General features: G+C 42.6%; 1 protein-coding gene across 8 annotated transcripts in view; it reads right to left on the reverse strand.

The window, feature by feature from the left end:
* Window positions 1–317: 317 nt before the first annotated feature.
* The window catches only part of LOC134351095 (LIM domain-binding protein 1-like), a 37,657-nt gene continuing 10,278 nt past the window's right edge, over window positions 318–27,696 (reverse strand). The window contains exons 4-12 of one of the 8 annotated variants that reach the window (XR_010019070.1): window positions 27,188–27,263; window positions 26,184–26,286; window positions 22,000–22,172; window positions 20,900–21,022; window positions 18,880–18,963; window positions 15,980–16,103; window positions 14,919–15,070; window positions 7,943–8,647; window positions 318–4,731 (exon numbers count right to left, since the gene is read on the reverse strand). Coding sequence is in view for 7 of the 8 variants with exons in the window: in XM_063057164.1 (XP_062913234.1) it covers window positions 6,599–6,820; window positions 14,919–15,070; window positions 15,980–16,103; window positions 18,880–18,963; window positions 20,900–21,022; window positions 22,000–22,172; window positions 26,184–26,286; window positions 27,188–27,263 (1,057 nt within the window). In the remaining variant the exon portion in view is untranslated. Of the gene's footprint in view, window positions 8,648–8,873; window positions 11,047–14,918; window positions 15,071–15,979; window positions 16,104–18,879; window positions 18,964–20,899; window positions 21,023–21,999; window positions 22,173–26,183; window positions 26,287–27,187; window positions 27,264–27,696 lie in introns of those variants that run through there. The other 7 variants (XM_063057163.1, XM_063057159.1, XM_063057164.1 and 4 more) reach the window with 7 other exon arrangements.

Raw genomic sequence — 27,696 nt, forward strand, 5'->3', positions numbered from 1 at the left:
TGAACTTCACATTTTTTGGTTTCTCTGTCAGAATCAGAATTAGTTATGGTCACTGATGGGTTATGACATTTACTTGTGGTACCAGTACAGTGTTGAGATGGCCTCATGGCCCTAGGTACACACAGAAGACCACCAAGGTTGTCACCATATCTCCAGCACAGATGTGATACACGGAGAAGATAGATTTGGGGTTGAGAGGGAGATGGATCAGCCATGATGAAATGGCAAAGCAGACTCAATGGTGAAATGGCCCAATTCTGCTCCTATATCTTATAGCCTTATGCATTAAATAAAGAACTGACAGACACATAGAGCCAAGAAAAGTTTTTATTCAAATAGTTTAACAATTTGTAATGAGTCAAACCAACAAGAACTCAATGTTCTAGTCCATAGTGATCTGGTATAAAAAGCAGGTTATATATTTCACATGTTCAGAAATGTAAAAGTGGGCTACAGTCATCACTTCATCTCACGCCCAACATATTTACATATTCCTGCCACTCTGCAGGAGATTCCAGGTCAAATGTCACACAGGATTTCACAGATTACTAAAGGGTAGAGGAGAGAATGACATGTTATGGATCAGACAAGAAAAAGCAGAGGCAAGACCAAATGGGTTTCTTTAATCCTAGAGTTAAATTTCTTTACAGTTTATTAGTACCCTCTCTCAACTGTGACATCAGGGCACTACTGTCCTGGAGTGGCCTGGATTCAAAGTGAAGGGTTTGGTAAAGTATCAGCACATTTACTGCCCAAAGCAACATACCTTCCCTGACTTATAACCCAACTTCCTTAAGGGGGGGTCAACAGAATCAAGGAAAAAGTTAAAATGTTGTTTACACCTGCCAGCCCATTGTCCTGCTATGCATATATACCCAATGTCCTAGAGGATACTTGAAAGCTTACCAATATCAGGCCAATGACCACCTTTCAATGACGAAAACACCGAAAACTCCAGGGTTAGCAGTGATTTTTGTCATGTAACACTTTATTAGAGAATGATTTAGTAAATAGCACCACACAGTGATTATATAGAGAATTAACAGAACCCCTTTGTACTCGTGACGATTGTAGGCTCCTAGTTTGGGGAATAATTTTTGCTTTAACAACATTAAAGAGCTTGTTATATGGCTCAGTGCGAACAATGACTGATGGATGGCGCACACAAAATGCTGGAGGAACTCAGCAGGTCAGGCAGCATCCATGGAGGGAAATAAACAGTCAAAGTTTCAGGTGAAGACCCTTCATCAGGACTGGAAAGGGGGAAGAGGCCAGAGTAAGAAGGTGGGGGAGAGGAGGAGGAGTACAAGCTGGCAGGTGACAGGTGAGACCAGGTGAAGGGGAAGGTATGTCGGTGGGAGAGGGAAGGGATGAAGTGAGAAGTTGGCAGGTGATAGCTGAAATGGGGTGAGGGGAAGGTAGGTGAGATAGGAAGCTGGCAGGTGATAGGTGGAAGAGGTAAAGGGCTGAAGGATGACAGTGGACCATGGAAGAAAGGGGCATCGGAGAGAGATAAGGAGAAGAGATGGTGTAAGAGTGGAGCCAAGAATTGGGAATGGAAAAATAAAAGGAAAAATAAATTACTGGAAGTCAGAGAAACCTATGTTCATGACATTCAGAATGAAGATCTAAGCTGAAAGACAGATGGATATAGGATTCCTGTCAACACAAGTACATAACCACGAATGCAAAACCAGAAACGAACTGAACTTTTACACATAACACTAATGAACAGGAGAGAAAGCACAGGGTGTGGTGCAAGTGTACTGTATTTTATTCTGGTATGCATCTTAATCAAAACTCACTAAATTGATGGGATTCACACAGGCAGAAAAATGGAAAAGGAATACTACTAGCAGAGACAAAATAATCATTTGTAGCAGAAGCATGAAATGCAACATGGATGCAAAGAAAAAACAGTTTAGGCAATTTAGAATGTCTGCAATGGTGGAGACAAACTGCTCATGTACACTGTTCTCTCATTCCTTCTAATCATCTGGTCTTACCTAATTCAATGCTCTCCTTTCTAAAGTTAATAGGAGCAGAAATATTGGTCTTGTAGAGCTAGACGGCTTTTAGCTGGATGTCTTAATGACAAAAGGCTGCAAATTCAGAAACAGATCTCAGACTTTAAGACACAGAAGCAGGAAAGTTAGACACCACCTTTGCTTCCTAACAGTTCCCTTCCAACATCTAAAAGCTCTGTATCACAGAGAGAAATATGCTGTACTATTTATTCTTTGCTGGTGTACATATATTCTCAGAGTTTTTTGAACAATGGAGAGGTAACAAAATCCAAACCAATCTCAGGCTAATGCACTGAACATAATTCATTTTATTGAACATCCTGTAGGGACACAAGATCTCTCACCCACTGAGGTATATCAGTCTGATGGGCTGTCCTCACCAATTGACCAGACTATTTGCTTACTTTTATGGTTTGCACAATTATTTTTTCTCTGTCTCTCTCTTTGCACTTTGAGGGTTTGCCAGCCTTTTTAATGGGTTCTTTTGGGTTTCTTGTTTTGTGACTGCCTGTAAGGAGACAAACCTCAAGGATGTATGATGTATACATACTTTGATAATAAATATACTTTGAACTTTGGACTCTGAGGAACAAGTATGAATTATTAATCACAAAGCATTGGAGGTACTCAGCATCTACAGAGAGGAATAAAGAGCTGACATTTTGGATTGAGAACCTTCACCAGTCCTGATTCCCCTCCATAGCTGCTGCCTGACCTGCTGAGTCTCTCCAGCATTGTTTTTGTGTGTGTGTGTGTGTGGTAGTTACTCTGGATTTCCAGCACGTGCAGGATCTCCTGAGTTTATGTTCGTCCATCACACACAAGGACACCAGTTTGGTGACAGTGACCAGGCTGTTCTCCTCGGGCACAAGTAAATAGGCATGCTGATCAGATGCTGGCTGTACCCAAGAACCTGCTCTAGAAAAGTGTTCGTGACTTGGAGAACATTTAGTGATCACGTCAAAGCACATGGTGAGTTGGGAGTTCATCTGAAGTGGACAATCATATATTTACACATAGGAATCAAATCTGACTCTGGATAATAAAGATAGCCATAAATTATTAACAGTTAATAAAAAGAGTAGCTGAGTACTGAGGATCCCAGTGTGCAAACAGAAGGTGTTCCAGACCTCTGTCTGTCTCCCAGAACAAAAGCTTCAGTACTAACATAACTAAAGTATGAGATGTGCAGAAGACTGGAGATTGCCATCTTGGTGTCACACTGGTCAGCTGTTTATGTTGGCAAAGGAAACGTTCAATGTCTTTAAGCAGATATTTTCTTGATTTTTTAAAATTTCCCTTTGGGATAACTTCCATCCCTTTAAACTGGGCCAGTATTCACTGGAGTTTAGAAGAATGAAGGGGATATAATTGAAATCTATTGATGTGAAAGTGTGGATGTGGCAAGGATGTTTTCTATGGTGGGGAAGTCTAAGACCAGAGGGCACAGCCTCAGAATAGAGATGAGGAGCAATTACCTTAGCCAGAGAGTGGTGAATCTGTGTAATTCATTGCCACAGATAGCTGTGGATGCCATCACTGGGTATACTTGGAGTCATAGAAAAGTACAGCACAGAAACAGGCCCTTCAGCCCTAGTCCATGCTGAGCATTTAAAGCAGACGTTGATAGGTTCTTGATTAGTAAGGAGGTCAAAGGTTACAGGAGAAGGCAGGATTATAGCTTCTCAAAGTCCAACCCTACATCCCCGCCTTGAGAGGTGGAAATGGGTAAGGCCAGCCAACAGGCTTCCAGTGAAGCTGTATAGGCCAATCCCCTGTACAGTGGATGCAGAAGCGTTGATGAACTCCAACCAGACCATCGACTTCAGAGGACGATGGAGATGGGAGGTCACTGATGGTCTATGCTCCACTGGAGCTAAGAGCCCAAAGCAAGCAGAACGGGGTTGAAAGGGATAATAAGTCAGCCATGATGGAATGCCAGAGCAAACACAATGGCAGTTTTTCCTAATTTGCTATGTCTTATGGTCTAAACCCAGAGGAAACACCATAAAGAATTCTCAATCATGCTATTTTGACCATTCTGCCCATTGTTTCTCCAGTATTTTCTGTTTTTTAAAACATAAAGTTGAGTCCAATTTCAGTGACATTAAGGTGTGTGTGTGTGTGTGTGTGTGTGTGTGTGTGTGCCAGCATGGAGACAGGAACCCTCTGCACAGCTCCAACATACACACCACTGTACAGTGAACCTACACATGATGCCAGTATCTAACCTGTCACTTGGTGTGCATGGTTTCAGTTAGTGTCAAGTCAACATGACATGGACAGATCCTTCCACTGAGTTCCTTTATCCACTTGCATTTACTCAATCGATCCAAATTGTAATCAGATGTAGTATTTCCCTTCAATGAGTTTAACTTTTTCTTGTGTTGTCATGGTTGCCAATCACTATCTACGTAACAGGAAACAGGACAATGGTTGTTAAGAGTCGTGCAGTGTGCTTGCACTCCTAGACACCATGCTGCGGACTGACCGGACACAGTTCAGCACCCACAACCCTCCATGTAGCGAGTCCCGGGTCTCATCCTGGCAGTGCCAGGGAGACGGTGAGTGGCAGCCATTGTGGATTGCCCTGAACCGCTCTCTCACACACACCTCTCAGCTGCCGGTCAACAGCGACATTGACGGAGGCCTGGGATCAGGGATCTGTCCTCTCAGCCTAAGAATGATGCATGGCATGGAGGATCTAAACAGATGGGAGAAATAAAAATTACAAAAAGAAAAACTGACCACGAAGTAATCACTCAGAATAGAAGGACATCCCTTTAGAACAGAGATGAGGAAGAATTTCTTTAGCCAGAGGGTGGTGAATCCGTGGAACTCATTGACACAAATGGCTGTCAAGGCCAAGTAAATGGATATATTTAAAGTGAAGGTTGACAGGTTCTTGATTAGTAAGGGAATCAAAGGTTATGTGGAGAAGGCAGGAGAATAGGTTTGAGAGGGATAATAAATCAGCCATGATAGAATGTCAGGGCAGACTTGATGGGCTGAATGGCCTAACCCTGCTCCTATGTCTTACGTCTCAGCATTTCAGCAAGTTCTGGGAATCCTGAAAACCTCAAAGAAATCCCAGAACCTCTGTACCTGCTGAGCTGGTGGGCGAGAGAGAGAAGAGAATGAGATTTCTGTGACAGATCTATATTTCCAGATTTGCTTCATAGGTGACACAAAATGACAGCGGGAAATGTTCTGCTGTTCGGTTTACTTGCAACTATTTGAAAACCCAATGGAACTCAAAAAGCAATTTTTAATTGCCCTTCAACCTTTGACAATGGGGATGAAAACAACTTCGGTTAAAATAAACCATACAAGACAAAAAGCAACCTGTTCAATGTAGTAAAATCAATTCATCAGCATTTGACATTAACAATGTTATACAACACACCAGCACAGAAACGTCAGTTGATAGCAGGGCAAAGATAAGTGCATTAAATCGAAACTTCAGGTGAACTGAAACATAACCCCAATTATCACTGTTTTAAAAAAAAACTTGGCTAGGATGTTCCAGCAAACTCAACACAGCATTCCAAAAATGTTCACCCCTACTTGACTGGGCTAAATATAAAGGAAAGCACAGAAATAATTCAGCATTAAATTCCCTAAGAGAAAAAATCCTTGTGTTCTAGGAAGGGAGTCTGGGTCATCCCCACCTCCTTGAGTATGAGCTTAGTGCTGTGGCATTTCAAAAATAAATGGAAATACAATTAATCTGACCATTTTTGGTTTCTCGCAACTCATAATTATAAACTTAGTTTAATAAATGTTCTGAAAGGCCTGGAAAAACACAGACCCAGGTTTTTCTTCACCAAGTTTCAGAATGGAAAAGTACCAAACGTACATTCAAAAACAGTCAGCTATCCCTGTGCAAACGGGATGAGATAAGGAGGGAAGCACTTCATATGGATTAATAAAGCTCCCTTTATTCAATCCACTGGCAGTCCAGTTGAGGGCCGTGCTTAAGCTAAACTCCTCTTAGACATCAAGAAGAAATCCCTGAATGAGTGCCAATAGAACTGAAGGTGAGGCTACAATTTGAATTCAAAACTGGTAAAGAGGCCAATGCTGACCAATGCTTACAAGGTCGACCTTTTCCCTTTGTGAACTTCTGCTGTCACCCTAGTCCTTACTGGTGGAAGAATTTCACTGGCACTGTGATTCTTCACTGTGACTCTTCAGTCAAGCACAGTACATCACGAGTGAACTGCATTTCTGGCTTCTAGCTGTCTGATCAACCCAAGCCCACTTTCAGTGCTCGTGGCCATTGGAGAGAAATAAGAAGCAGGAACGAAGTCTGGTTTTCACGTCCGTTTTCCAAACAGGCAGACAAGACTGGGCACTGAACCTAGCCCTTGTGACCCTGGCTAATGTCCCACATGGTCCACGTACTCTCCAAATGGACACAGTTTCACCTCTAAAAAACTTAATACACTTACTTTATGCCCTGGATCACTGTTTAAGCAGCAAATTTTTTCCACAACTGTCACAACTGGGTTAAACCTTCGAATGCAAGAGTCCCTGTAACTCTTAAGTTACTAAAACTCTCAATACCATTACTGAGACGCAGGGTTGTCAGACTTGCTCTCCTGGCTTGATGGTGTTTTACTGTTCCAAGGACTGCTACTCCCCAAGGTTGGCAAGTTATGGAAGTCGTCCTCGTCATCGATACCATTGGCTGCATCATACTGGCCGTTCTCTAACCGCGTGATTAGGCGCTCATCCTCGTCACCGAACTCCCCACCCATTAGTGCTGGCTCACCCACAACCATAACGTCCTACAATAAGTAGGTCGCATCGATTACACCACAGCAAAGACGACAATCAAAATGAATTGTTCTGTTTTCCCTACACTTCAACCCTGCACCGATTGAAGCAATTTCTTTGATTGGAATGCAGTAATCCCGCATGTACAACTGGAATGGGAGCTGTAGACCCAGGGATGCTGTCTCAGTTTGGTTCTACTGCTTGTGTCTGCGTGTCTTTCACTCTGCGCGCGTGCATGTGCGTGTCTTCCTATCTACCGTTGTCTTTAAATAAACCAGTCAACTACTTTTTTTTGTTAACTAAGCTGAAAAATGGTTTTAGAAATATCAGTTGTGTACTATTCTTAACTCGTATGTATATTGTGCTTGTTTAATTCAGTGAGGAGATCTCATTGACCAATCAACTGAGCCCAGATGAGTGATGATCAGATTTGTTTCTCGGTACAACTAACATCTCATGCCAATACACGCACAGGAGCAGTGTGTACAAAGTGTGAACAATCCTACCTCCGGGGCCAATATGAGATTAGTAAACTGACGAAATTGTTCAAATTTCTCTGAATTTTATATGTTTATGAATAAAGAAACAATTTTCTAAAAAGGATATGATTTATATTGTACTTTTCAGAATGTTCCAGAGAGCTTTACAACCAATAAAGCACAATGGGAGATGGCCTTTTGTCTACAGAATGAAATAGGGCCATCAACTCACAAGAAAAGTGATAATGATCTGGTAATCGGTTCGTAACAATACCGGCTCAGGAATACTGAGATTAACTTCCCCAATTTTCTCCAGAGTCATCATGGAATCTGTTACATCCACCCGAGAGAGCAGAAGGGGCCTCGATTTAATGACCTGATCAAGAAAATCAATGGAGTGGGTTTAGAACGGTTCCCACTTGGAGATGGGCAGCAGGCACGGGTGCCAGTAACAGAAAGAAATATTTCACACTGGTGCACTAGGACGGAAACTGTACTAATGTGAAAAACCCAGAGTATGAAATAGAATGAGTGCGATGCAGACATGACTGAAGTCCACACTGCCTTCAATAGGGAAGGGGAGCAGGGCATCAATAATCAACTTTACTGTAACAAGCAATAGCTCAGACTGCAGACAATTCCTATTGGCCTCACCTGCAGTTGACAAGCACATATTGGGCTCTCCACACCTGACAGAGTGAGAGCACACTGTCCACATGACGATGGGGACCAGAGATGAGGTACCCACAATTTCTGTTTGTTCTTTGGTGAGAGAAACCCAGAAAAGTTTTTGCAATGCAGTAAGTAGGGTGACCATCCACAGGAGCTCTTTAATTCGGAACCGCTTGCGTCCTTCGTGCTTCAACATATGATGAATAGCAGGGTCTCACGTGGTATTTGGTGACTCGGGCACAACAAATTTAAAGGCTACTTTCAGATCAGCTTTAAAAGCTTACAGTCCTTAGGTAAACCAATACATTCCCCTTAGCATTGAAATGTAACTTAGGAAAGAATGTGCTTGCATTCGCTGTTACCCAATGACCATAGCTGGTACTCTCATTGAGGAATCTGGTGTTAAGTTTCACTACTGGCTTAAGGGACACCATCTCCTGTATCTTTTCCACTGACAAAAGGCTTAGCTCCAGTTTACATGCAGCAAGAAACGAACTGCTGGAAGAATTCAACAAGTCCGGCAGCATCTGTGGAGGCAGAGGGATGGCCGACATTTCCCAGTAGCCAAACATTTTGATTCCCATCTCCATTCCGACATGTTCGTCCATGGCCTCCTCTTCTGCCACGATGAGGCCACTCTCAGGGTGGAGGAGCAACTCCTCATATTCCATCTGGGTAGTCTCCAACCTGATGGCATGAACATCCATTTATCCTTCTGGTAAAATACTTTTCCCTCCCTCTTCTTCTATTCCCCACCCTGGGCTTTTACCTCTTCTCACCTATCATCTCCCACTGGGTACCCCCTCCCTTCCCTTTCTCTCATAGTCCACTCTCCTCTCCTACCTGATTCCTTCTTCTCCAGCCCTTTACCTTTCCCACCCACCCGGCGTCACCCATCACCTTCTGGCCATCCTCCTTCCCTTTCCCCCACCTTTTTACTCTGGTGTTTTCCCCATTCCTTCCCAGTCCTGAAGAACGGTCTCAGACCAAAACATCAACTGTTTATTCATTTCCATAGATGTTGCTTGACTTGCTGAGTTCCTCTAGCATTTTGTGTGTGTTGTTTTGGAATTCCAGCATCTGCAGAACCTCCTGTATTTACAAGAGGAGTCCTGGTTCAGACTCCACCAGCATTGTGTGCGTGTGTTGCTCTGGAATTCGAGGATCTGTGGAATCTCGAGCTCACAAGGTAAGGCATCCTAGTGCAGTGCCTTGACCTGAAATACGAACCGTCCAACTGAACATTCACTGACGCTGTCTGACCTACTGAGTTCTTCCAGTGAGTTCTCTTTTTGCTCCAGCTCCCAGTAATTGGAGTCTCTCGTGTTTTCAGTTTGCATGCACATACACTCAGCTGCCACTTTATTGGGTACAGGAGTGGAACACGGTGCAGTCTTCTGCTGCTGTAGCCCATCCACTTCAAGGTTCGATGTGTTGTGCATTCAGAGATGCTCTTCTGCACATCACTGTTGTAATGTGTGGTTATTAGAATTACAGTAATCTTCCTGTCAGCATGAACTGGTCCAACCTCTGACCTCAATCGTTAACGTTTTCACCCACAGAATTGCTGCTCACTGGATGTTTTGTTTTGTTTGTCATACCACTCTCTGTAAACTCTAGAGACATTGTGCATGAAAACCCCAAGAGATCAGCAGTTTCTGAGATACTCAAATCATCCTGTCTGGCACCAATATTCATTCCATGATCAAAGTCACTTAGGTCACATTTCTTCCCCATTTTGACGTTTGGTCTGAACAACGACTGAACTTCGTGTCTGTGTGCTTTTATCATTGAGTTGTTGCACCGTGATTGGCTGATTAGATATTTACATTAATGATCAGGCATACAAGTGTGCCTGATAAAGTGGCCACAGAGTGTAAATCAGTGCTTTCCCCTCCTCCACCCCATTATTCATGAATGCTCTGTATCCATGTATTGTTGACTTTGTCACTGTAATCCCGCCAATCTCTTCTGCTTTCCCTTCCTTGTTGTGGCAGCTAGATCAGGCTTCCATAAAACTAGGAATCAGATAATACAACTCAACTTTCGATGCTCATGGATAAAATGTGGATGTAAAAAAAAACATGCAGCCCTCAGTTACGTTGGACAATCCAATCCCTGAATTTCAACTACTTTTCTGGATGTCTGTTAAGGATGCAGCTCTAACTTGTCTATCTTCTTTGCAGTCTCAGTTCAATGCCCACTATTGTGATAATTTGTGCAGAGAGTCTTCTTTTGAAATAATTTGATTTGACCACACGGGGGAGAGGTGGTTATCATCTGTTAATTCTCCTTCTCATGTCAGGTTTGATCTCCAGCTTCCTCTAAGGAAATTTACACAGATTTTAATGAATAAAGTCCCTCTGGATTATATTTAATAAATCTTAAAAGTTATAAAGAGCTACCTTGTACAAAATGTCTGCGGACTGCTCAGTATGAAAAAGTTTCTTTAAAAAAACTTTGATGTGCAGAAATACACCACTTATTGGCCAGAATCTGGCCAAACCACCTTAGTCTTCAACACATTACAGGTTTGCCCTATTTACCAACGTCCTAGAAGCATCAACTAACCACTGGGTAATCCTTTGTTCAATTCTGCCAGGGCAGAATCTGAAGGTGAAGTAGTCCAGAGCTCAACCTGGACTACTGTAATGTTCTGTCAGCCAATTATTCCATTCCTCAATATTTTCCAGACAAGGCCATTAGCTTTAATGGTCTGATTTTCAAAGTGTAGAGTGAAATGCTGACGGGTTTCAGTCCATTTGCAATCTCTCTGTCCCATAACCACACCAGGCACCGACAGAATCAAAGACTAGTTGGATTCAAGGAATAGAACTCATTTGGTTAGATTCAAGGAAATCCTAACAGCATCAACGTGATTCTTTTAAATGTTTGTCCGCCTTTATATCTACAACATGGAGGGTAGGATGAAAACCAATCTCCTGAGTTTTCGAAGCAGTCTGCCTTGTCCCCAGCTGCCGAAACCCACCTATTGTCTAACAATGTTCTACCTTGGCCTAGACTGGTGCAGGGACAGGGTCACAAACCCTACCCTCTTAGCCCAGCATGTTACTCTCAGGCTGAACCTGCAAGAGAAGAGGGCACTCTTAATCAAAGGCTCGTCTTGCCAACCCATTCTTCACTTATTCACTACATGCAATTCCTCAAATTTTATTTGGGATTTTTAAAAAATAGTTGGGAACAACCTGTATTCCTTTTTAGGTATCACATCCAATGTATGATACAGGAATCTGCTGTGTTCTTTAGCAAAGGTGTAATAGGTCATTGTTTCCCTGGAGGCTTAAAGATGATCTAACTTCAATCAATGCAGAGGAGAGTGGTCAATACTTTAATTATTAGCAGGTGATGCTTGAGGATCATTTTTCATACAACACTCTCTGGTAACATATTAAAATATTATCTTATCAAACCAAGTACCAAAATAAACTAAAGATTGCCACTCAATGAGACAATGACATTAATTCTCTCAGCAAAATTAAGTTGTTTATTGTTCCTTTCCGCGTCTCGTGGCACATGGTGTGGCAATCTTGCTATTTCTTTAGCACTTCTGTCTGTATTTTACAAGGCCGAGTTGCTAGATCAACACTCAGTACAGCACGGATGGAAAGCGTGCAAGGAACCAGTTGGATTGGAACCTGGGATCACTCACCTCGAAGTCCAGTGCTGATGTCACTACACTACCAGCTGACTTCAGCAAAGACTAATATATCAAAATAGTATTGTTCTGGTCATCCATTTTATTGAAGCCTTTGGTAACACAAAATGGGCCTTAGTGGAATGTTTTTGGAAAAGGCAATGATGATGAAAATTTGGTTCCCCTAATACAAGATGCCAATTAACCTACAATGGTGGCTGATCAATGATTTCTGTGCCAGCTGAGGTAGTAAGACAGCCAATTCATTCAGAATCTGGGACTTAGAAATGTGTTCTTTACCTGAGCTCTAACCAAGATTACAGCCTCACACACAAAATACTGGGAAAAACTCAGCAGGTCAGACAGCATCAATGGAGGGGAACAAACAGCTGGCATTTTAGCTGAGGCTCTTCATTGGGACTGGAAAGAATGGCGGGAGGGGGAAAAGATGGAACAAGGGAGAGGAGGAGTGCAAGCTGGAAAGTGGTAGATGAAAACAGGTGAGGGAGAAGGTGGGTGGGAGAGGCAGAATGAAGTAAGATGCTGGGAGAGTGATAAATGGCTGAAGAAGGAGGAATTTGATAGGAGATGAGGATGGACCATGGGGGAGAGGGAAGGAAGAGGGAAACCAGAGGGAGGTGAACGGTAGGAGAGAAAGGGAGAAAGGGGAACCAGAATGGGGAGTGGGAATGGCCTAAAATGTCAACTGTTTATCCCTGACTGATGCTACCTGATTTGCCGCCTTTCTCCAGCATTTTGGTGTTGCTCAAGATTTCCAGCATCTGCTGAACCTCTTGTGTTTAAGATTACCGCCTCTGTGCTCAGCATATCAGCCACGTGCTGAACTATAACATTAATCCATCTATTATCCACAGAAAAGGGCACCACCATTATCACTTTCAAACTTTATAATGTGTACCTTCAATATCATGCATAGTCCCACAGATGGAGCAAACAACTATTGCGAAGTTGGGATTCAAGGCAGAAGACTGGGGCAATCCAGATTAAAAGGGAAATTACAACTGGAGTTTAAAACACCAATAAAAGGTGACGTGTGGCTTTAAGGCGAACCTCGGTGAGAGCGTGAGAATTTGAGAAGGTGTGTAAAATTATAATTCATGAACCACAGAATGTAAAGAACACAGCAGGTCAGTGCTACACCAAAAACAGACACCTCTGTAAACCCGACTTCCCACACCTATAGAACATTCAGAGTAAGGAACAGCAAATGTTTCACATGATTGTTAAGAAAGAAGACAAGAGCTTATTGACAGTTTCAAACACTCGGCTTCCATCTACAATCACAGACTGGTTGAGGATGGCATCTATATTTGAAGGTCAGTAAGCTGCTTGCTGAATTTAAAGGTGTCAAAATGCTTCCACAGAATTTATTAGCCAGTTAGCTTCCCCATCCTTCCGTATAAGCCCATATCTGCACACGAATCCAGCAGACCTGTTTACACAGCACTTGCACTGGCCACTGCATTCTGCTTTTGAATTCATATCCAAATGTGTATCATCTAAGGTAAATTCAGGATTGCAGAACCATAAATAAGAAATAAGACAACTCTTTATTTATCTAGATATTTAAGATTCATGGTTTTATCAGCATGATTTATGATGTCCCTTGGTTTTACCCTCCAAGTTCACCTAAAGCAGGGGTTTACAACCTTTTTTTATGCCATGAACCCCTACCATTAACCGAGGGGGTCTGTGAACCCCAGGTTGGGAACCCCTGATCTAAGGAATGCTTCTACATTTCAGCAATCTTTGCTGAACTGCACATGAACAGTAACTTACCCAAGACCCATGACTAATCCCAACACAACTTGAAGTATTTTTCTACCATGCTCTCCCCTACCACAACACCAGCTATTTCTTTGAGTAACACACACAAAATGATGGAGGAACTCAACAGGTCAAACAGTATCTGCAGAGGAGAATAAACAGTCGATGTTTCAGACCAAACCCCTTCATCAGGGCTGAAAAAGTGCGGGGGGGGGGGATCAAAAGCCAGAATAAAATGGGGAGAGGGGAGGTGGGGGAGTACAAGCTGGTAGGGATAGGTGTGGCCGGGTGACGGGGAGGGAGGATGAAGTGAGAAGCCAGGAGGTGATAGGTGGAAAAAGTAAAGGACTGAATGAAAAATCTGAGCTATTTCTTTCTGTAATCAAGTTAAGAAATATATTTTCTTGCTTGCAGTAAGAAATAGCTGGTTCCTATGAGATTCATCTTTTAATCACCTTCCTCATCCTTAACTATTTCAATCCTCTAACTCCCTTTCCTAATGTCCCTGCCTCAACCGTGCACTTTCTGTTACAGTACTATACACTCACACCGGCACCTTATTTCTCTCCTTATAAACATGGCCACAAGTATCTTGTAACAGCCAGATGGGAGTACAAGCACAAATAATAACACTTTTGATGTTCTTAACTCATGGTACATCTGACAGGAATCCACACACAAGTGATATTTTACTTTACTTGAAGGAACTTTGTTTTCAATTTAGTGCCACTTAGCCTCACTTGCAGATAACTGTCTATATTGCCTGACCCTGATCTTCAGTCAATTAGCATTTATTAGTGCAGATAACACTTGTGTAACAGCCAACCGTTAGAGACAGACAACCATCATGAAAGCTGCTCCAAACACAGTTGGAGATATTATCTTTTATCAGGAGTAGCCAATGGTATAGTATATCAATTTTCCCTGAAGAATTAGAAGCAGTTCCGTAAGAACTAGAAAAAGAATTAGGCTATTCGGCCATCGAGTCTGCTCTGCCACTTCATCTTGGCGGATTTATTACCCCTCTCAACCCCATAGCATCTGATACTAAACAACCTCTGCTTCAAATACATCCAATGATTTATGCTCCACAGCTGCCTGTGGCAATAAAATCTACAGGTTCATCACTCTGGCTCATAAACTTCCTCACCTCCACCCTAAAGGGATGTTCTTGTGTCCTCTGGTCATAGACTCCCCCACTATAGGAAACATCCTCTCCTCATCCACTTTATCCAGGCCTTTCAATATTTGATGGGTTTAAGTGTCAACTTGAGCTAATTTTGTAGCAATGCCTCTACTATTTATCTAAGCCTCATTTATGGAAATGCTGTAGAATTGCATTCTGTACTAGAAAAACAATTCTCTCAACCTAATCCAGGACAGAACATTTCAGATGACACCCAGACTGAACGTCCCAACGGATACGTCACTCACAGATTGCCCAAGGTCTGTGTAAAGAGGCCAGCTGGTTTCACAGTGTTAGCGATAGTCGACTCAGTAGAGAAGGATGCTTACAGGTACCTGACTGGACAGACTGAAGCCCGTGGCAGGACTGCTCTTTCTTTTACTGCCCCCGCTGCTGTTTGTGGACGGCCCCACACTGGATGTGTTGCCCCCGGACTGTTTCCTCTTTCGCCGCTTAGCAGTTGGAGGTCTGACGGGTTCCGCTATGTGAAAATAAGAAAAACAAGCTGAAAAGCTGTTGGAAATTAATTTGAACAAGTGGTTAAATATGGAGCCCATCACCTATTTCTATTTCTGGGCAACACGGGCAGGCTGCCCAGCACAATCCTCACTGATTTGATGCAAACGACACATTTCACTGTACGTTTCAACGTAGGTGTGACAAGATAAAACTGATCCTTAATCCCCTCTCTCTCATTGAAATCCCAGTGCTCACAAGTAATTACATTCAACATGTGGGTGAGAGATGGTCCAAAGTAAATACCTCTCCTGACCCGAAAGGTGCCATAGTGCCTGGCTGCTGTCCCAGATGGCAGATACAGTGACGCCGCAGAGAGTGTGGAACGTTCACAGATCAGTGTGGTTCTAATCTCAGCTTCCATGCGTGGAGTTTGCACGTTCTTCTTATAACTGTGTGTTTCCCCCCATGTGCTTTTGTATCCTCCCACATCCCAAAGACAAATAGAATATCAATTGTCCACTGTAAACTGGAGGTGGTTCATGAGAGAAGCTGGAGGGGGTTGTTAGCCGGGGACTAGGTCACTGGGAAAAAAAAACATGTCACAGAGCCACCAATAGGGGTTCAATGCCTTCGCAGGCAGCTTGTACGTTCTCCCTATGACCGCGTGGGTTTCCTTCCACAATCCAAAGACGTGCAGGTTAGGGTTAGGATTGGTGAGCTGTGGGCATGCTATGTTCGCACTGGAAACATGGCAGCACTTGCGGGCTACCCCGGTATGTCCTCGGACTGCATAGGTCGTTAACGTAACTGACACATTTCACTATATACTTCAACGTACATGCGACAAATAAAAGTAACCTTTCTCATCTTTACTGGTACCTTTCTGCTGATATTCCCAGCCACCGGCAACATAGACTCCTCTGCCACTTACCGGGAGGAGCCACCATCCGCTGCCACTTCTGAAACAGGCAGGTCTTCAGACAGTCTCGAGGGCTAAGGTTATAGGTTTTGTGTCTTGACATCAGTTCCTGCATTGGCTCCAAAATTACGCAGAGCTGGATTGTGCAAAAGCAAAATAAATAGATAAATAAATCACACAATCTGTCCAAGATAGTTGATTTTAGAACCAGTTTTATCAGTTTTTACCGCAAAGTCCTAGACACAAAACGTGCCATAAATACCTCTTACTGCAACTTCCTTTGTTCCCCGCACTTCTATTACACACACATTATTAAGAAAAATCCAAGGAAAATGCTTTTTTCTCAACTGTGATCCGATAACATGAATCCGCAGGTTTGAGAAGAATTCTGTTGTCCATTTGAGTGATCACATCATCATCATGTGCCATGACGTATGGCACAGGTGACTATGGTCTCATGACCATGATTATTCTTGGCATACTTTTCTACAGAAGTGGTTTGCCATTGCCTTCCTCCGGGCAGTGTCTTTACAAGATGTGTGACCCCAGCCAATATCAATACTCTTCTGAGATTGTCTGCCTGGAGTCAGTGGTCACATAACCAGGACTTGTGATAGACACCAGTTGCTCATACGACCATCCAATACCTGTTCCCTTGGATTCACGTGACCCTGATCGGAGGGGAGCTAAGCAGGTGGGGAGCTAAACATCTTGTCCAAGGGCGACCTGCAGGCTAGCGAAGGGAAGGAGCGCCTTACACCTCCTTTTGTGGAGACATATATCCACCATCTTGCCACCTTATTACACACTCATATCAGGAAAAATCCAAGGAAAACACTTTTCCTACAAATGTGATTTGGTAACATGAGTTTCAGAAAAACACTGTTGTCCATCTGGGTGAGCCCAGGGTTTGAAAGACTTCACAACTTTAGCCTTATCTCTTCCTCAACTCCACCCCCCAAAAAAATCCTATAATCCTTTCTGAAAGACAGTGACTTCTTTATTTTGTTAGGACCAGAGGCATCCATCAGAAACCACAGAATTTGCCAGAATTGCTTCAGTGCGACTGGAAAATCATTTTGATGCAGTCTACGGCCTGTTGAAAGTCTCAGATCTCACTTCTTGTAATGGAACCACTTCAAAACAAATGGGTTTGCTCCTGCACCTGCACTTTCTACCGCAGTCTGCAACTGAGTTTCTATTCATGGTGACAACATACTGAACACCTTTGTAAAACCACGAGGTGGTCTGGTAAAGACATCAGTATCTGTCTATGGAAAAACAGGCACAAACAACAGCTCTTATTACATCTTTTAACAGGCTGCAGGCAGATACTGTTCTCCAACATCTCCTTTCCTAACTTCACTCTCTACTGATGCTTTATTTAGCTCCAGAACATCACTGCAGGAGTTGCTAGGCCCAACCACCTTCAGCTGCTTCATCAATAACTTTCCTTCCATTGAGATGGGATGCATTACAGTCTTCAACTCCACTCACAACTCTTCTACAAATGAAAGCAATTCAAGAAAGATCTGGACAACATTTGAATGTGGGCCACAAGTAACATCTGTACTACAAAATTGACAAAGACAATCTCTAACAAAAAAGGATCTACTCATCTACTCCTGATATTAAATGACATTATCATTGCTGAATCCCCTACCATCAACAATCTTGTCCAACAGCTCAATAGTATTGTGATTGTGACTAACTCACCAGAGAAACTGGTGAATATGAAAGTCTTTATTCATCACAACAAGCAGGCATTTTCTTGGGGAGACCCTCTTGGTAGTCTCCCAAACTCAAAGAACATCAAGATTTTATACTTTTGAAGGCAATGGTAACGGTAGGTGATTCAATATAATTTTGGAAGCTACACTGACATTGATTCCTTTGAGAAACCAAATTGTAATTGATAAGACACCTCTGAAGGTTCAAACACCTTTGCTGAGACAAACTAATTCACACAAGTGCTCTAAGAGCTTTAGGACAGGGAACCTGGACACCCAAGATAAGTGCTGTACGGGCTGACTTTGAGTACACAGATATCCCAACTATTGATAAATTAGCTATGCCTGTGACCATGCTTGATGTGCTGAGTGACAATATCAGTCTGGTCTGCAAGCTTCCTTGAACTTGGTTACAATAGCGTAAATAATTTAGCTCATAGCTGGTTTGACACAGGCCAATTAACATGATGTTTAACGTTCGGCCGATACACTCATGGTGGCCACTTTGCCAACCATATCTCTGAGCAGCCAACCTGCAGCAGTAATTTTACTGAGTGGATTTCCTGAGCATGCCCACAAAAAGAAACTAACCTCAGGTTCATATATGGTGAAATATGTGCTTTGAACTTTGCTCCACAGGCAGTACTGTTTGTTATCAAAACTATCCTTAAACTGATTATTTCTAAAGCAATTTTAAACAATAAAGACAATTAATATTTGCCATGTTCTTATAATTCCATAACTCCTGAGCAATCCCCAACAGATGGGACCACATTCATTCAAGGGACCCTACTGTTTCACCACCAACTTCTCAAAGGCAGCTAGAGACGGATAGTAACGCTGATCCTGCCAGTAATGCAGAGATCCCAAACACTAACTCAACAAGACAGAACTGCATTTACACACAAAAATAAATTCCTGTCAACGCTTAAGAACAGGTGATCAGTTTCAAACATTGACCAGGCGGATCACAGTAAGATGGGCAAATGCTTTTTAATCCTATCAGGTTAGATTTGGTACTTTCAATCACAAGAACTGCCTCTTCATCGACTTCAAGAACTCTACTAAGTGTCCCGACAGCAGAGAAAAGTGCCTGTTTCAAACCAAATAATTCTAAATTGAAAATAAAACCAGAAGTCTTGGCTCATAGACCTCAGCTACCACTTGAGTAGCCACACTTACTCTGAGGTAGTTAAGAGTGAAGTTCGAGAGGCCAGAGCGGGTGATACTATTGGATAGCTGTTCCAACATTGGAGGATCCTGGGCCTAAAAGAAATAACACAACAGGATCAAAACCACAAAATGTTTTTCCCAAGATCATCATCTCTGTGCTTCAAACTATCACAACTTTATACCTCACTTAATACTTTGTCGCTAAGTACAGCCAATTCAAATCCCTATTACAACCAAGGATAGTGTATGACATTTAAAAAAATATCTACTTGTTCAAGTGGACAAAAGTGAATTTAATCAGCTTTGTAGATAATACTATAGAGAGACATCAGAATATACAGGCAGCACAGTAGTATAGTGAATAGTACAACGCTTTACAGTACCAGGGACCCGAGTTCATTTCCCACTGCTGTCCACAAGGAGTTTGCGCGTTCTCCCTGTGACTGCTTGGGTTTCCTCCAGGTGCTCCGGTTTCCTCCCACAGTCCAAAGGCATACTGGTTAGTAGGTTACTTGGTCATTGTAAACTGTCCTGTGGTTAGGCTAGGATCAAATTGGGGGATTACTGGGCAGTTCAGCTCAAAGGGCCTGTTCCCTGTTGTATCTCTATAAAATAAATATTATGCAGAGTGCAACAAAAACCTTTATTGTTCTTTTCCCTCTACACATTCCAAAAGTCTGAACACTGACTAATTAGCCTGCCTTGATAGTCTAAGTTTCGCCAAGCATACTGCTCACGCACATAAAGAGTTAAACATTAACAACATCATTCAGATGTTGCAGAAGTCACATTTCAGGAACGTGGGAATTGGTCGCTGCTATGCTGTGATCATTCCATGATCTCAGAACACCTTGTGGTCATTCAATGTGTGGAAGATGTTCTTATTTTGCCCGCCACATGGCAAAGCATTTAGCGTGACACCATTATAACTCAGGGCATTCCAGCATTTGGAGCTCAGCTCTGGCGTTGTCCATGAGGAGCTCGTACATTCTTCCCTGTGAACTGTGTGGATTTCCTCCGGGTGCTCTGGTCTCCTACCACATTCCAAAGACGTAATGATTAGTAGAGTAATTGGTCATTGTAAATTGTCCTGTTTTAGGCTAGGGTTAAATCGGTGGGTTGCTGGGTGGTGTAACTCAAAGGGCCAGAAGGGCCTGTTCTAAGCTGTGTCTGTAAATAAATAAACAAATCTCCCAGTTTCATTGGTAATGAACTTTACTTTGCAAGGTGACAAATAATAATGTGGTTAGTTATGCAAAATACTAAAATATAAAATGAAAACAAAATGAATTCATTTTTTGAAGTTTTTTTTCCTAATATCAAACCTGCCACTAACAGAATAAACTCTATGACTACAAAGTCAGGTAAACTTTCAGGAATGTACACTCAGTGGCCACTTTATTAGGTACACCTGCCTAATAATGCAAATATCTAATCAACCAATCATGTGACAGTAGCTCAATGCATAGAAACATGCAGATATGGTCAAGAAATTCAGTTGTTGACAGCAGAATGAGGAACAAACACGTTCTAAGAGATCTTGACTGTGGATTGATTATTGGTGCCAGACAGGGTGGTTTCAGTATCTGAGAAACTGCTGATCCCTTGGGATTTTCATGCACAGCAGTCTCTGGAGATTTTAGAGAAACATGCAAAACACAAAAAAAAACATCCAGTGGGCGGCAGATCTGTGTGCGAAAATGACCTGTTAATGAGAGAGGTCAGAGGAGAATGGGCAGACTGGTTCAAGCTGACAGTAACTCAAATTACCATGCGTTACAGAAGTATGCATCTCTGAATACACAACACGTCAAACCTTGACGTAGATGGGCTACAGTAGAAGAAGACCACACCTGGTTCCATTCCTGTACCCAATAAAGAGGCCACTGTGTGTATTTTTGTCATGTACCCTCGTTTGTAGGGAGGTGCCTTTTAGGGTGGCTTTCCTTAACACCATCGGTGAATACATCTTCATGTGGTGTTAGACTAACCAGTTGAAACCACTCTTAAGTAAAAGTCAGATACTCACGTGCGTTGCAAGGATGCTGCGTGAGAGGAGTTCACGATTTTGTCTGATATTAAAATGCCAATTCTTTATGCGCATCAAATCATCAAAGGTAAATTCAAGGTAGAGGCGACCTTCTGTACACACCTGGATAAAGAGACAGGTGCAAACTGAATGACACAGCACCTCATTCAACTTCAATTCATGAAGGCTATGGTTCATAATCAAACTGTCTCTTAAATTCATAATTTATCAGTCTTATCCTGCATCCTTGCTCTACCGGTACCAACACACACAAAATGCTGGAGGAACTCAGCAGGTCAGGCAGCATCTATAGAGGGGAATGAACAGGGAACACTTGGGCCCGAGACCGTTCATCAGGACCGGAATGGAAGGGGGCAGAAGCCAGTATAAGAAGGTGGAAGGGGCGGGGAAAGAGTACAAGCTGGCAGGTGATAGGTGGGACCAGATGAGGGAAAAGGTGTGTGTGTGTGGGGTGTGTGGGGGTGTGGTGTTGCTTGAAGTGAGAAGCTGGAGGTGATAGGTGGAAGAAGGGCTGGAGAATAACGAGTAGGATTGATCTGATGAAGGGTCTCAGCCAAAAACGTCAACTGTTTATTCTCCTCCATAGATGCTGCCTCACCTGCTGAGTCTTTCCAGCATTTTGTGTGTGTTACTCTGGATTTTCAGCATTTGCAGAATCTTGTGTTAATGTCCTTGTTCTATTAAACTCTGCCTCTCTGTTGTCCTAGATACTATTGCTTGGGCCCTGGACCATATTTCTCAATAAAAACTACACCAGAATTTGGTCCAAAACATCGACTGTTTATTCCTTTCCCTAGCTGCTGTCTTAGCCGCTGAGTTTCTCCAGTATTTTGCTTGTGTTGCATCAGAACTAAAAAGTTGTGCAAAGCATCTACAAGTTATTCTCTACTTTTGACACTAGCCACTTTTTTTAGCTCATCTGTATTTCTAAATGAATGCCAGAGCAAAAATTAACTGGGATAAATAGCAAAATATAAAACACAAGATAAAAACTAAATAACTAGCTCCCGATCTAACTGCAGGTTCAGAGTGGCAGCAAGAACTCAAGCCACCCACTCAAACATGCAGGCTTGTCCTACCTTGGTGAAGATAGGTTTGTTGTGTAGTGTGACCATGCTGCACAGATCACAGTCCAATATCACCAGATTGCCATGGAATGATTCTTTTGAGTGCTTCAAGTTAAAATAAAGGTCTGTTGCTCCACCATCAAAGATACTACGAAAATAGCGAGGGATTAGGGTCCGGCCAATTGCTTAGTAGAAACAAGAGACAGGAATAGTTAAACTTCAGACTTTGAACCAGCTTTTCCACAATGTAATGAATTGAAAGCATCTAGTAGTCTGCAGAATGCTGGACATTTCTCATCTGTCAAGTGAGTAACATACATTTCAGAATCAGAATAAGGTTTAATATCACCAGCATATGTCATGAAATTTAACTTTGCAGCAGCAGTACAACGAATACATCATAATTGCGAGAAAAAAAACTTAATTACAATACAAATACAGCTGAATTAGATAAGTAATGACGTAATGTTCATGGGTTCACTGTCCATTCAGAAATGAGATGGCAGAGGAGAAGAACCTGTTGCTGAATTGCTGAGTGGGTGCCTTTAGGCCTGATGGCAACAATGAGAAGAGACCATAGTGGTGGACACCAGCTTTCAGAGGCACCGCTCCTTGAAGATGTCCTGGATACTTCGGAGGCTAGTATCCATGATGGAGATGACTAATTCTAGCCTCTGAGCTGTCCTTGTAGCCACATAACTGTCCCAGCTGAGTTAACAGTGACCCCAGGATACTGACAGTGGGGATTCAGCAATAGTAATGCCAGTAAATAGAAAATTCTAAGTATATTTTGTTGGAGAGAGTCGCTGTCTAGCACTTCTATGACATAAATGTTACTTACCATTTACCGGCCTATGCCTGAATGTTGTCCATTTCCTGCTACATTCGACATGGGCTGATTTAGTTGTTGAGGAGTTGTGAATAAAGTTGAACCAATGATATTAAAGAGGATACCAAAAGTTTCTTCAAACATATAAAGTGTAAAAGAGAGGCAAAAGTGGATATCGGACCACCAGAAACGAAGCTGGAGAGGTAGTAATGAGGGACAACGAAATGGCAGACGAACTGAAAACGTATTATGCATTGGTCTTTACCGTGGAAGACGCTACCAGTATGGTGGAAGCTCCAGGTGTCAGGGGTCATGAAGTGTGTGAAGTTACCATTACAAGGGAGAAGGTTCTTGGGAAACTGAAATGTCTGAAGATAAAAAAAAGTCACCTAGACCAGAATGAGGTGGCTGAAGAGATTGTGAAGGCATTAGTAATCTCTCAAGAATCACCAGATTCTGGAATGTTCCAGAACACTGGAAAATTGCAAAAGTCACTCTACTTTTTAAGAAGGGAGAAAGGCAGAAGAAAGGAAACTATAGGCTAGTTAGTCTGACTTCAGTGGTAGGGAAGATACTGGTCTATTATTAAGGATGAGGTTTCAGGGTACTTGGAGGCACATGATAAAATAGGCCATAGTCAGCATGATTTCCTCAAGGCAAAATCTTGCCCGACAAATCCGTTGGAATTCTTTGAAGAAATAACAAGCAAGATAGACAATGGATAATCAGTTGATGTTGTGTACTTAAACTTCCAGAAGGCCTTTGACAAGGTGCCACACATGAGGCTGCTTAACAAGTTCAAGCCCATGGCATTCTAGCATGGATAAATCAGAGCTGACTGGTAGGAAGCAAAGAGTGGGAATAAACTAAGCCATTTCTACCTGGCTGCTGGCGACTAGTGGTGTTCCACAGGGTCTGTGTTGAGACCGATTCTTTTTACATTATATGTCAATGATTTGGATGATGGAATTGATGGCTTTGTTGCAAAGTTTGCCAACCATATGAAGATAGATGGAGGGGCATGTAGGTTTGAGGAAGTAGAGAAGCTACAGAGGACTTAGATTAAGGGAATGGGCAAAGAAGTGGCAGATGGAATGCAACATCAGGAAGTGTATGGTCATGCACTTTGGTAGAATAAATGAAAGGGTTGATATTTTCTAAATGGAGGGAAAATACAAAAACTAAGGTGAAGAGACTTGGGAAATTGAGTCAGGATGAGTCTGTGGTGAGGAAGTTAAATGCAATGTTAGCATTCATTTCAAGAGGACTAGAATATAAAATCAAGGATGTAATATTGAAACTTTATAAAGCACTGGTGAGGCCTCACTTGGAGCATTGTGAGCAGTTTTAGGCCCTTATCTTAGAAAGGATGTGCTGAATTTAGAGAGAGTTCAAAGAAGGTTCACAAAAATTATACATCACTGAAACCTATGAAACGGTGAATGGCCTTGGTGGAGTGGATGTGGAGAGGATGTTTCCTATGGTGGGGGAGCCTGACATCAGAAGGCACAGCCTCAGAATGAAGATGAGGAGGAATTTCTTTAACCAGAGAGTGGTGAATCTGTGGAATTCGTTGCCACAGGCAGCTGTGGAAGCCAAGTCTTTATGTATATTTAAAGCAGAGGTTAATAGATTCTTTATTGGTCAGGGCATGAAGGGATATGGGGAGAAGGCAGGAGATTGGGACTCAGAGGAAAATTGGATCAGCGATGGTGAAATAATGGAGCAGAGTCAATAGGCCAAATGGCCTAATTCTGCTCCTGTATCTTATGGTCCTCTGCACTCTACCGAACTTATCATGAAAGGAAGGTCAATGAAGCAGATAAATGCGGTTGGACCAAGGACACTGCCCTAAGGAATTCCTGCAGTAACATCCTGGATCTAAAGTTAAATTGATTTTACAAAAATTAGTTTTAATTGTCACATGTACATTAACACATACAGTGAAATGCATTGTTTTGCATCAAAGTCCAACACAGCCCCTGGATTGTGCTGGGAGCAGTCCACAAGTGTCATCGTGCTTCCAGCGCCAGCATAGCATGCCCACAGTTTACTAACCCCAGCCTGTACGTCACAGGGAGAACATCAAACCCCTTACAGACAGCAGCAAGAATCCAACCCCAACTGGTGATCACTAGCTCTGTAAAGCGATTGCGCTAACCCCTACACTACCATGCTGCCTACCTCCAGAAAGACAGACCACAACCATCTGTCTTTGTGGAGATATGACCACAACTTTTGGAGTATTTTCCCAGTTGATTTCAGTTTTATCAGCCCACCCTGGTGCCATTGTCTATCAAGTGCTGCCTCCTTGGCAACGGCAGTCACTCCAACCTCAGTAAAGAGCTCTTTCACCCACATCTATATCGGTAGCGTAAAGGTTAGCATAAATCTTTACAGCTCCTGAGATTGGAAGATCGTGGTACGACTCCCGCTGCTGTCTCCAAGTTTATACTCTTCCTCATGTCCACGTGGGTTTTCTCCGGTACTCCAGTTTCCTCCCACAATCTAAAGACGTACGTATCAGGGTCATTATGTTGAACCGTGTTATGTTGGTGCTGTTAAGTGTGGCTACACTTGCATGCTGCCCCCAGCATATCCTCAGACTGTGCTGCTCATTGATGCAAATGGCATGTTTCACTATATATTTCGACATACTTGCAACAAATCAAGCTAATCTTTACTTCTCTTTATTTATCTGCAACATGGTTGTGATGAGATCTGGAGCCAAAAGGTTCTGCTGAAGCCTAAACCAGGGTGGTGGCGTGGAGATGCGTCTCCATCAAAGGAGGTATAAGGAGCTCCATCCCTCCGCGAGTCAGGTCACCCTTGGGAAAGGTGTAGCACCTGCTTAGCCCCTACACAAATCAGGGTCACGTGAAGCCATGGGAGCAGGTGGTGGATGATCGTATGAGCGGCTGGTACATATCACAAGTCCTGGCAAAGTGACCACTGACACCAGGCAGACAGTCTCTAAAGAGTATTGATAATGGCTGGGGTCACCCATCTTGTAAAGACCCTGCCCAGAAGAAGGCAAAGACAAATCACTTCTGTAGAAAAATTTGGCAAGAACAATCAAGGTCATGGAGCCATGGTCACCTACGTCACTCGTCATGGCACATAATGATGATGATGAAGCCTAAATTGGGTAACTGTGAGTAAACAGTTGGTAAGTACTGGCTGATAACAATTTACTGATATACAGGGTATTTGTAGAGGTCATTTTACAATACTTGACACATTTTATCAATGCTTCTTGCTAATTTTTATGCCTTTAAATAAAAGCACAGTATTTTGTAATTTACTTTATTACATGCTTTTTACTTGAAATATGTGCAAGCTGTGATGGAGAACAGCAAAAACTCACTGTATCTTTTCGGTCCATCTTCTAGGCAGCAGGCCACAGTCAATACCGCATCGTCTTCAAAAAATTCCGTGGTGAAAGCATCCCACCAAAGGTTGTCACACTCCTGCGGAGAGAGAGGGAAAAAAAAATCACACTAACAATGTACTCACTGGAGACAAAAGTCCTTCACACTTGTTGAATAAGGAACCAAATTAAACTAGCAGAGAAACATACATGAGATTAGCTTTGTCAGATGTACAGTACATTACAACATCCAGTGAAATGTGCCGTTTGCTTCAAATCAAATCCATGAAGATTGTGCTGGGCAGCCCACAAGTATCACCACGCTACCGGCATCAACATGGTATACCCACGACTCATTAACCCTAACTGTCTTTTTTCACTTTCAAAGGGACTTGTGTTCAGAAACCCCACGGTGGAACAACACTAATTTAATTGAAGATCACTCTGGAAGAGTACTAAGAAAAGCACGGCTGCAGTGGCACTGTACCCCAGAGACTAGTGAATGATGCCAGGAGTAGTAAAGGAAATTGGTCACAGACCCTCCTGATGCAGGTAGTTATAGGTTGGTTTTTCTCTGTCTATTTATTTACTTACAGATAGAGCACAGAGTAGGCCCTTTCAGCTATTCAAGCCACACTGCCCAACAACCGCAATTTAACCCTAACCTAATCACGGGACAATTAACAATGACCAACTAACCTACCCAGTACGCCTTTGGACTGTGGGAGGAAACTGCAGCACCCAGACGTTCCATGGGAAGACGTACAAACTCCTTACAGAGAATGCCGGGATTGAACTCTGATGCTCTGAATTGTAATATTGTCATGCTAACTGCTATGCTACCTCGACCAATTCGGTTTCTTATATTTTCGGATGCTAACTTTACTAATTTTCACTATGGAGTTTAAACAGAGGACAAATTTTAGCTATAAGCTGATTGGAAGTTCTGACAATATACATAATTTAAACGCCTACTGACTAACCACCTTGAAATTACTTACCTCTGTCCAGTTCTGGAGACGTTTGTTGAGTTCATAGATCCTGAACTCGGGTTGTGACATATAGGGTGTGTGTCTTCTGAAACAGTGGGATTGCATTAGTAAGCAAATTAAATTTAAAAAGATCTGTGACAACTGTTACACAAATAGACTACCATTTCAAAGACTATAACAAGACACCTGATATTACCAAAACAATTATGAAATAATTGTATATTTGATATAATAGTGTGAGCTAGAAAGAATTGGGCCAATTTTCACATTATTTACATTACTATTGACAGTGAATAAGTAGCTGACTTGTTTGTAGATATGGCGGGAGCAAAGCATGTTGGGATTGTTGAGGGTGGGGCGCGGTGTGGGACAGGTGGCAGCGAAGGAGTACCGGGGTGGGGGGTGGCACAGGTGCAGACACACCCGGCCCTGAGACACCAGGGAAGGTCATTTGATTCCAAACAGTCAGTTTATTGATCATTACAGAATGTCTCTGGTGCTTCCCGCTCCCTCCCCTC

The sequence above is a fragment of the Mobula hypostoma genome, chromosome 8 (genome assembly GCF_963921235.1).
Source record: "Mobula hypostoma chromosome 8, sMobHyp1.1, whole genome shotgun sequence".
Lineage (NCBI taxonomy): Eukaryota > Metazoa > Chordata > Chondrichthyes > Myliobatiformes > Myliobatidae > Mobula > Mobula hypostoma.